The sequence below is a fragment of the Pseudorca crassidens genome, chromosome 8 (genome assembly GCF_039906515.1).
Source record: "Pseudorca crassidens isolate mPseCra1 chromosome 8, mPseCra1.hap1, whole genome shotgun sequence".
In the NCBI taxonomy this organism is placed as follows: Eukaryota; Metazoa; Chordata; class Mammalia; order Artiodactyla; family Delphinidae; genus Pseudorca; species Pseudorca crassidens.
In genome coordinates, this window is record NC_090303.1 from 96,201,350 (window position 1) to 96,211,720 (window position 10,371).

The 10,371-nt window shown below is 55.2% G+C and overlaps 2 protein-coding genes across 2 annotated transcripts in view; one reads left to right on the forward strand and one right to left on the reverse strand.

The window, feature by feature from the left end:
- Positions 1-8,112, forward strand: part of ARHGEF5 (Rho guanine nucleotide exchange factor 5) — a 46,161-nt gene extending 38,049 nt beyond the window's left edge. Inside the window, exon 15 of the mRNA XM_067747280.1 lies at positions 7,939-8,112. Coding sequence (XP_067603381.1) covers positions 7,939-8,087 — 149 coding nt within the window. The 3' untranslated portion in view covers positions 8,088-8,112. The remainder of the gene's footprint in view (positions 1-7,938) is intronic.
- NOBOX (NOBOX oogenesis homeobox) lies at positions 1,139-6,802 on the reverse strand. Its single transcript, XM_067747621.1, has 8 exons — positions 6,799-6,802; positions 5,266-5,814; positions 4,710-4,843; positions 4,301-4,488; positions 3,943-4,028; positions 3,499-3,730; positions 2,641-2,945; positions 1,139-1,946 (listed from the first exon to the last, which is right to left on the reverse strand). Exons 1-8 carry the CDS (start codon positions 6,800-6,802, stop codon positions 1,645-1,647), a joined length of 1,800 nt encoding a protein of 599 aa, XP_067603722.1. The 3' UTR covers positions 1,139-1,644.
- Positions 8,113-10,371: the final 2,259 nt, after the last annotated feature.

The window sequence follows — 10,371 nt, forward strand, 5'->3', positions numbered from 1 at the left end:
AGATCATTCCTGCATTTGCCAGGTGGTTGGACTTGTCAGCCTAGGAGTCTACGCTTCTAAGAAGTTTTCACCATTTTCTGTTTGCTTGGTCTATCATTCATTCTCAGTGAACTTATTTTGTTTTCAGTATACTATCAGATTGCCTAACACTTTAAACCTAATTGTTGCATATAAGCACAGATCTTAAAGCCCTTCACCCTTAAATTCTTGGCTTTAGATATCTACTGTTTTGCTATCCATACCAGGCGTTACTTATCGGAGTGGCAGGAACCTAAATCAGTTAAGATCTGGAGGAGAAAATATCCAGCCTCCTTGTAGGGCTTTGAAAGCAGCAGTATGCCGTGGTGACTGATGGCAAGAGAGGAGGAACAGCACGGAACTGAACACTTGTTGTTTTTACCCCTTACATAGAAGAATCTTTTCCCCTTACGTCTGTTTTTAGGCTGCTCATTTCATGGGCGTCATGAGACAAAATGTGAAAACAAAAGAGAGACGTATATTTTAAAAGACCTAGCTACATCACAATATAAGACACTATTTCAGCGTATATGTTGCAATCCCTAAATTAAGGCTACTAGGATCCGTGTGTGGCTGTAGAATTCTAGTGCAAAGCTACTAAATACTGTTGGCCTTTAAAACCCTACACAGATACCCGGACATGCGTTTGTGTAGCTAAGACACTTCCTCTCCATTTCTAAATACTTTTCCTTTTCAGTTCTCATGGGCCATGACGCTAGAACTAGTACGATGGATTTAAGTTAATAATTGCTTGTAATACATGTTTAAAAAAAAAAAAAGTGTGTATTTTCCAATGATCGTAGCATTGGAGGTCCAGGATGGTACCCGATGTACACTCGTCAAATGCACGGTGAGGTGGTCTGAGAGGAAGACCAGACCAGCCATGGCCCCTCATTCCCTCCCCCGCCCCCCCACTCCAGAAAAAAAGACCACTGGAAATATCAGTCATGGTTCACAATTCTAGAGGCTTAGCCTAAATAGCCTGGGGCTTCTCTCGGTAATCCTATCCCTGCAGGGCCCTAATTCCAGAGAAGGGCCGGGGCGCAGATTTGCTCAGGCTCAGTTCTGGGTTTGGGGCTAGAACGTGGTTTCATGGCAGGAGCAAAGACGCAGTCCAAGAGGCCCAATTCCTCCCCCAGCAGGAGACGGGAGGATGCCAGCCTCCACGGGATCCTGCCCCATGGGGGGGACCTCACGCGGGCCGCCTGGGACACAGCTGGTCAGCCGAGTGGAAAGCAGTGACCGGCACGGCGCTCTTCACTGGCGTGAGCGGGGAGACGCGTCATTACAGAGAGAAACCCAAGGGTGGACTAGTTTACTGCTTACAGTGGACACTGTGGCTCATCTGCGTAGCGAGGCAAGAAAACAAACGGATACAAACTTCGGAGGTGACACAGGCCACCCTCTTTCTTCAGGGCCACCATCCAGAGGTGTGGGGAAAAGGGCAGGGCCAGGCCTCTTCCTTCCCAAATCAGTGTCCGGAAAGATGAGTCCACAAAGGGGGAAATGCCCTACTTCCACCCCCATCCATAGACTCCAGTCTTTCCTAACACTTCACCCGCCGTCTACTCTGGGGCGCCCCAACCCTCCCCAGCAGGGGGGCCTCTTCACTCCTCGGCCCCGGCACTAGGGGCCATGGCCGGTCTGGTCTTCCTCTCGGCCCTCCTCGGGGGCTGAGGGCAGCTCCACAGCGGCGGTGGGCAGCTCCTCTTGGGCCTTGCTGAGTAGGGGCTCCGCGCTGGGCCTGGTCCCTTCAGGAAGCCGGGTGAGGCCTGGAGAAGACTGCCTGCTCGAAGCCTGAGCACAAGGGGCTGCAAACAGATCCAGGAAGTAGCCGTCCCCTCCCGGGGGGCCCCCCAGAGCTGGTGGACAGAAGGAACTGGGGAAGGGCAGGTCTGGCAAGCAGGGGTCATTCCAGGGGACTGTACCTGTGGGAGCAAAGAGCAAAACAAAGAGTAAGTAGGATGATGGGTACCAACCACGTTCAACGTGTTCTGTGACAGAGTCCCCTCCCTGCTCCACAGAAACACGGGTTAGGACCCTGGAGCGAGGCTCCCCTCAGCAGCAGGCGGGCTCCTGTCTCGAGGTCCTACATCTGGGTAACAGTGACACAAAGGGGACCGTGGGTCAGGCCGAGTGAGTGCCCTCTCGCGCAGGCAGGAGACTGGGAACCAGCATCTTTCTTCCCCTTCTGCTGGAACTGAGTCCTCCTAAGATGGTCACTTCCAGGATTTCAGGGTCCAGGTGGCCCATCGGATACTCACATCAGCTCCCACCTATCCCGTGCCAAGTATTCCACACCTGTGGTTCCTAATCTTCAGCAAGCCCTCTAAGATACGGGAATATTATCCCCGTTTCAGAATCCAGGAACCTCAGGAGAGCCCAGAGCTGAGCTGGACTTTAAACTTTGCGTTTCCTCACTCCAAAGCTCTCTTGCTGAGTCTTACTCTGCTCTGAAACCTCCGAGAAACTGGAGGAAGGAGAGCTTCATAAGGACAAGCGGGCTTTCTGTAAGTAACAGTGATTCACTCACCCCACGCCTTCCCTCCAGCTCACGAGGCTCTCTCCCTTCTCACCGTCCTCAGTCACCAGAGGCCCCTTTCTGTGCCAGCCCCGACTCACCCATGTTCCCAGCGGGTGGCTGCAGCAGGATCTGCCCTGAGGGAGGGCCCGGGAAGTAGCCCTGGGATGTGCCCCCGCTGGGGCCATAGGACAATGCAGACAGAGAGTCTTCCAGCAGTGGAGGGGTCAGGGAGCTGGGCATGTGGAAGGGGAAGGGGTGCAGGTATGGAAACTGGGGCTGGGGGTGTTGGAAAAGCTGGCTCTGTGGAGTCTGGGAGAACTGGAACGGTCCTGGCTGGCTGCTGGGTTGATATTCCTGGGGTTCCAGCTCCTCCAAGTACGAGCAGGCGGGGGGTGGCGTGACACTGAGAGAGACAGAGGAGTATTTTTTTTTTTTTTTTTTTTTTTGCCGTACGCGGGCCTCTCACTGCTGTGGCCTCTCCCGTTGCGGAGCACAGGCTCCGGACGCGCAGGCTCAGCGGCCATGGCTCACGGGCCCAGCCGCCCCGCGGCATGTGGGATCTTCCCGGACCGGGGCACGAACCCGCGTCCCCTGCATCGGCAGGCGGACTCTCAACCACTGCGCCACCAGGGAAGCCCCCAGAGGAGTATTTTGTGCGGCTCGGGGGGCGGCCCCATTCCTACCGCGCAGCGAGGCTCCCCTCCCCCATCCCCACGACCCCAGACCTGCCACCTCCTGTTCTCTCTCCTGCTCTAGCTTCTCATCCTCGTTCCTGTGCTACTGCTGTGATGTCCTAGATCCTTCGCACCCCAATCCACTTACCCTTTTAATCCTCGCCACATTTACTACTCCTTGCTTCTCTCAGTCACCCTCCCCCCTCCCAAGCTCCATCTATCTTTCCTCCTCCCGTACCTCCCCCAGGATAAGTCAAGTACCGCCGCCATTAGGTTGCGTACCTTGTCCCCCACGACCCACAAGGGCCATCCTTGCGGCTGCTCTCGTTGCCTGGGGTATCCAGCAGCAAAGACATCAGCTGGGAGGTGTGCACGGCGCCGAGTGGGAAAGGAAGGTTGGCTCTTCGGACAGGTGGAGGGCTGAAGAGCGGTGGGGTCACGTCCACCCTCTGGGCACCCTCACTCTGTTGGGTCGGGGCCAGAGTCTGGTCAGATGTCAGCAGCATGGGGGGCTCTAGGAACAGAGGTCAAAGGGGGGTTGTAAGAGTACGAAAGTGGGGGGCAGCCTTGGCAGCGCTGGTCCAAGTGCACAAAGCCCGGGTCCCCCTGAACGAAACCGTGGGGAGCTCTGGCCACTCCCAGGTCTTTCAAGAAACAGCCCTTTGACTCTGCTGTCTTCCGCGCCGCTGTATTCCCCAGACAACCCTCGGAAGGCGGTCAGCTCACCTGGAAGGGGATCCAGCGGGGACTCCTGAGCGAAGGTCCCAGGCTCCCGGTCCGCGGGCACAGCAGGTGGCGGTCCGGCTGCAGAACTAGAGGGAGACGAGCGAAGACTGTAGCTCGGGCAGTCCCTGGATTCAGACTGGGGCTTCAGTGTAGGGAAAGGGACCCAGATTTCCAAACTGTGCCTCCTACAAGGCACTAGGCAACTTCCCAACCTCATGCAGTCAAAATCCCTCTATTAGCCAACAACTCCCTACGCCCAGCCTTCCTTCCAGTCCCTTCTCCCCCTAGAGCCCAGGATCCCAGCTTAGCCCCCAATTCCTGCCCACGGGGATGGGCCCGGAAGAGGAGAAAGGCTTACCTGCACTGGCTGCTGGTGGGGCTGAGGGCAGGGCCAGCAGCAGCGTCCGTGCTCTCCTTCCCGGTCATTTTCTCCACTTTTCGCCACTTTGCCCGGCGGTTCTGGAACCACACCTGTAGGGGAGAGACACCCGAGGAGCTTGAGAAACAGGGTAGAGCCTGAGGCTCAGTCCTGCTGTCCCACGATGTCTCCGTGACTGTAGGAGGTCACTGCAGCGCTCAGGCTGGCAGGGAAAGGTTCATCGAGATGGCCTCTGAGGCACTTTGCTCTTCCCATATTCTAAGGCTGTGGCAGCGTGGAAACAGGCAAGAACACAGCCCCATCTGAGGCCTCACCCCAGCCCCTGTCCGGGAGGTGCTGAGTACTTGTTTGGCTCTCCCAGAGTGCCGGTGCGTGGGTTCTCCTCCACCCCGAGACTGAGGGCAAGTACCCTTACCATGATGCGCTGGGGGGTGACTCCCACCGTCTGGGCAATCTCCCGGCGCTTATCGCTGTCTGGATAGTGGTCTTCTTGGAAGAGCTTTTCTAGCTCCTCCAGCTGGTCTGGAAGAAGAAAACACTGGCTTGAGGATGAACACCAGTGATGCGGAAGCAGAGGAGAAAAACAGATACCCTCCAGAGGGGACCGCTGTCCCCAACCCGAGGGCCTCCCCAGAGCCCTGCGACTAAGCTCCCCATTGGGCTGGGGCCTCCTGTCTCTCAGGCTTTGTGGCAGGGAACTGTGTGGTGTTTACTTTCCTGCCCCTTCTACCCTGGTCCCAATTTCATATTCTGATGAGAAAACCCAACGTTTCCCTCTGAGATCAGAGGTCATGGCCTGCACAGGTCAAGAGAGGACCCGGCCAAGGTGATGTACAAACCAACCACACTCCTCTCTCCTGGGGCTGCTGCATGCTCTGTTGAGCCCAGCTTTCCCAGAGATGAGGCCAGGTCCCCTAGGTTTCCGCTCGCCTTCAGGGACCTACCCGAGCGGTATAGAGTCCGCGTCTTTTTCCGGCCTTGGCAGGTCACATCCGGGGACTTCTTCTGGTCTGTGTTTTGGCTGTTCTGGGCCAACGTGCTGAGGAGGTTGGCCAGATGGCAGGAGCCCCGGCCTGACCCACAAGGCACTGGGTTGTACGTGGCCCGGGCTGGGTTAGCGACACTGGGAGATGCCGTGGAGTCCAGACCCACAGCGTTAGGCTTTTTCTGCTTACCGGTGGCTGGAGAGTAGGGCCTCTTCCCCAGCTTCCCCTCTCTCACCGGGAGAGGATGCCCTTCCCCCTGAGGCTGGGGTCTAGGCGGGCCCAGGGCTCTGTCTTTGCGGAGAGCCCCTGAGCCCTGGCGCTGGCAGGCTCTCCCAGCACCGGCCCCAGATACTTCTCCAGGGGCCTCTGATGGCTGCTTCTCCCCGGGAGCAGCGCAGGAGAGGGGCACGTCCTCACTTGGGGCTTCCCGAGTGTGGGGGGCTGAACTCTGCAGGGGTTCCTCCTCCTCTAGCCTGGCAGCCGGGGGCTTGTCTCCGCCCTCCTGACCTGTGGAGAGCCAGCACCCGCTGACCTTAGCTCAGGAGAACGAACAGCCTGGACCAGGAGGGCGTGCTGCTTCCTGGTCTGCGACGGGTGTTCTGTTTGATCTGAAGCTTTAATTTGTCCGCTTATCAAATGGGGTAATCATTCCAGGCGTACCTTCCTAACTCTGCTACTGTGAGGGTCAAATTAGATGATCCCACAGCTTGGAAACGCAAAAGCAAATGGATGCAGCCACGAGGAGCCTGAGCTCGCGCACCTAGACGGTAGGCGTGCAGTCCTAATTTGGGGGGAACTTACTCTCTGTGAGTTCCCTGTTTTCTCCCCGAGACCTGGAATGTGAGTTTGAGGGACAGGCATCTATTCAGGGGTTTCTAGGGGACACATGTTGGCGTGGACTCTGGGAAGAGGGAGAGGAATCGATGGAGACTGCTGTTTCTCAGACTGTATCTCGTTCCTGCGGCAGACACAGGCATCAGTGCTCAGAGCAGGGACGCGGCGGGACGGAGTGGTCTCCGGGAGCCCAGGCGAGGACGTCAAAGGAGCTAACAGGAATGTCCACCCTGACCTCCCACAGAACTCACTGTGTCCTCGGCCGCCCTCCTCTCCCTCATGCACACCCCCGTCCCCTCCCTGCAAAGCAGAACCTCACTCAGGGGCCTCGGGCCCAGGTGAGTGCCCTCCTTTTACAGGTAAGGAAGAGTGACCTGGCTGGCACTCATCCTCCAAGCTTGTCTGTCCTTCTCTGAGCTATGACTGATTCATCAGTTTACCATGTCCCAGGCATTGTGCTAGGCACCTTTCAAAGATTAGTCCAGCATGCATTTAATCCTTGTGAGGAAGGCATATGTATAGCTCATTCTAATATGGAGAAACGTGGATGACAAAGTTGAGCGGTTTGCCCAAGCTCACACAGCGCCGTGCTCTTGACCACTAGACAGAGTCCTTCCTGGGGTCACCAACCCCGCCCCCATTCCCCTCCCAACTTACTCATAACCTCCAGATCCCAAACCGTCTCAGCTCAAGAAGCTGCTTTATCATTTCTAACTAAATTGGAACATTTTTAAGAGGATGCTCACTACTAAGAGCGAGTTTTGTTTTTTTTAATGAAAGTTGCATGAGATAGGCTGTCTTAAGGAATGACTTTCTAACGATGTGTGAGAAAGCTGTAGGTCATGGGCTAAGGCGCTTTGTCAGATTGTTTCCTAGGGTACAAGCTGGTGAAGGGGCTTTGCAGGCCTTTATGGCGCTGAGGCTGGATGGTGAAACGGGGAAGGAGGGACACACCGGTTTTACAGCATTTTAGGGGTGCTCGTAGCCTAGCAAACCCGGTACACAGTAGGTGCTCAATAAATGCGACGTATCCGGGTGATAGGCCCCGGTAAGAAAGGTGATGGGTGTGGGAACCTAGAGCAGAAGAATCACGACCCTGCTTTTCTTCCCTTCATCCTCGGAGATCCGAACGCCAAGGATGGGGGGCGCGGCGTGGTGGGCTCCCTGGCCCCCCCGCCCCGTCCAGCCCCTCTCAACTCCCCTCCAACCCCCTACCCTCGGCCTGCCGCTGGGCCCCAGCCCCTCAGGCCCCCGCGCACTCACCCCGCGGCTCCGGGCCGCGCTCCGAGCTGAGCTCCATTGCCTGGACTCCAGCACGCGGCCGTCGGACTGCTTTTGCGCGCCGCCTAATGAAGCCTCGCGCTCGGGCAGGTGTGCGGAGCTGCGAGCGTGGGGGGCCCGCGCCCTCACCCCGCCGCCGGCGAGGCCCACTCGGGAGGGCGGTGCCTGGGGCAGCTGCGGGCTGCGGAGGCCCGGGGGCCACGCCGCTTCCCGCCCCCGCCGAGGCCCAAGCCGGGGCAGGTGCGGCTCCGCTGCGGCCCCTCCCCGGTGGGTGGGGGTTGCACGCGGGGCGTGGGCGAGAGCCCGCCTACTGGGTCGCGGTCGGGAGGTTCGCCCTAGAGGGCCAGGGCGTTCGGCTGGGGGAGGGTGGCCGGCTCCCTGGGCTGGACTTGGTGGCGCCTTTGGCCTTGGAGGCGCCTTTGGCCTTGGAGACAGAGTCCTTCCTGTGGAAGGCGACTTGGGGAGCCACTTATCAAGGGAGCTCCAAACCCTTAACAAGGGTTCCCTGTCTCCCAGCTGCATCATTGAGGTTTCCCCAGGCCTCAGGATTAATGAGCCCCCAAGACCCCATGCTGATTGGAAGGTCCGTAGAGCACGGAGCTGTCCTCGAGGATGAAAGCGAGCTGGAAGAACCCAGGCTGCAGGGTGAAGTGGACACCTCTTGAATGGGACGCAGTTGTACGCGCACGGGAGGCCGCAGGTAAGCCGGGAGAAAGCGCTAGCTCGTCAAAGTTTTGTCTCATGTTTCCACCCACTTGATATCAGTTTTTCTGGCCGAGAATGAAGGAGCGTCGCGTAAGGGAGATCTCACAGGTGTGATCTTTACGACTCCCAGTTCCTGGAATGTTTCTTGTCCGCTTTATAACATAATTTCAGGATTTAAAGTCCTCATGGCCTCTTCCTTCCATCTGCCCTTGAGTGGGAGGCGCTGGCCAGATTGAAACAGGTGCTTGGTGCTGTTTGGGGGTGGGGGGGTGGTCAGAATAGAAATCAGGTGTTTTGCTTTTAGGATTTAAAAGACTCTGGACGCCACGTGCTTTCCCGCTGTAATCACCTATTGGTAAGTTTCCCTGTGCCTTAAATGCCTTTCAGGGGCTTGGCCTACACACATGAACTTTGAAGATATTACGAGTTCTTTCTGAAATATAAAAATTATAAATGAGTTAACTCCGTGACAACATGACCAAAATTCCAGGCATCTGGTGTTTCATTCTGACTCCCATAAGACTAATATCCTCTAATAAATGAGGGGTTTAAAAATAGGGCCCAGTTTCAGCTAGAAAGGAAGCATTCCAGGCCATGTGAGCAAGGAATGGGGGGCAGTGAAGTCGCTTTCTTTGTGGAACATCATCATTTGGTGGTGACGTGGCGGTAAATGGAATGCAATCGTCTGCTTGACTAAACATTTACAGGACCTACCGTGTGCTGGGCACTGTGCGCAGGTCACTTCCTGCCTGCACAAGCTTACTGGCAGAGAGGGGGTTAGAACAGTGACGCAAGTAAATGGACAGTGTCCATACGAGGAGGTCGGTGGTGAGTTAGAAGGATGCATAGAGGAGCAGGAAGCTCTGCTGGACTCGGATTGGGGGTGGGGCAGGAAAGGCCTTCTTGGAGAGGGTGACACATGAGCTTTGAGCTGAAGTTTAAGGGAGAGGCATTCTTACCATGTCACAGCCCTGCTTAAACCCTGAAGTGGCCCTTGCCTGCCTGTGTGGTAAAAACCAACCTCCCTAACCAGGAGAGGAGGCTTCTGAGGTCTGGTTCTTTCCTCTGAAGCCTCAGCTCGCCTGCTTCCCACACCCAAGTATTCCAGTTTTAATGTCTCTTTTGACCTAGTGTTTTTCAAGGAGTGTTGACACCCTGGGTCAGAGTTTCCTAGGGAATTTGTTTAAAATGTGGCTTGCTGGGCTTCCCTGGTGGCGCAGTGGTTGGGAGTCCGCCTGCCGATGCAGGGGACACGGGTTCGTGCAGAAACAAAGTCAACTAAAACCATCCCCGGGGATGGAGATAGGGCAAGTGGATGGTGGGGGACTTTGTCGGGGAAGGAGATGACCTGTTGTCCTTTACTGAGGTGTCTGCTGCAGTGAAAGCGGGTCACAATTAATTTCTTAATAGGTTATCCTATCTCATTAAATTAAGAATAAATCATCCTTCCCTGCCATCACTTACGTTGTATTTCCTCTCGCCGTCTCTTTGCCCTCTGCCTGGGTGAAGGTCAGAAAAGCAAAGACACAAATCACCCATAGACTGGACACCACCCTTACATAAAACTTTGAAAGATACAGAGTCTGACTGTATAAAAGGGTTTGCTCTGAGACTTAAGGAATTGAAGATGTTGGCATTTTCTAAACACATAAATAATTGAATTTGTTGGGCCTGGGCTCTGACATGAGAGAAATCGAAGCTTTCCTCCTCTTTGTTTCTCTCTTTCTTTCCTCCCTTCCTCAGTCTTGATATTCTTGCCTTGTCGTTTTGTGTGTGTGTGCTTTTTTTTTTTTACAAATGATATCGTTTTCTTTATTTACATGAAAATTTGATTTAGCGGCTGCAAGTGAATTTGGTCTAAGAAGGCTTGGGATAGTGTCTTGACGTGTTTGGTTGAAAAGGGATTGTACTTATGATATATGCTGTGTAGAGTGCTATCTTTCAGATAGGGAAGGGGGACTGCTCTTTATTGGGAGGACAAAAAGATACTGTTTTAGGGGTACTTGGAAATATTTATTTCTACGACTTGGTCCATGGCATCTTCGTGATCTTAAGGCATGTTCATAGACCAACCTTGTTTAGAGGGAAGGATTATTTTGGGGGGGCAGTGCGTGGAGGGGAGGAGGTTGTCCTTAGTTTTCAGAGCCCAACTATAAACCCCCACTTCCACCCTCTTAGCAAGCGCCAGTTATTCCAACATCTTTTTCTTCTCATGGATAGAATGACAACAAAGAGGAACAGGTC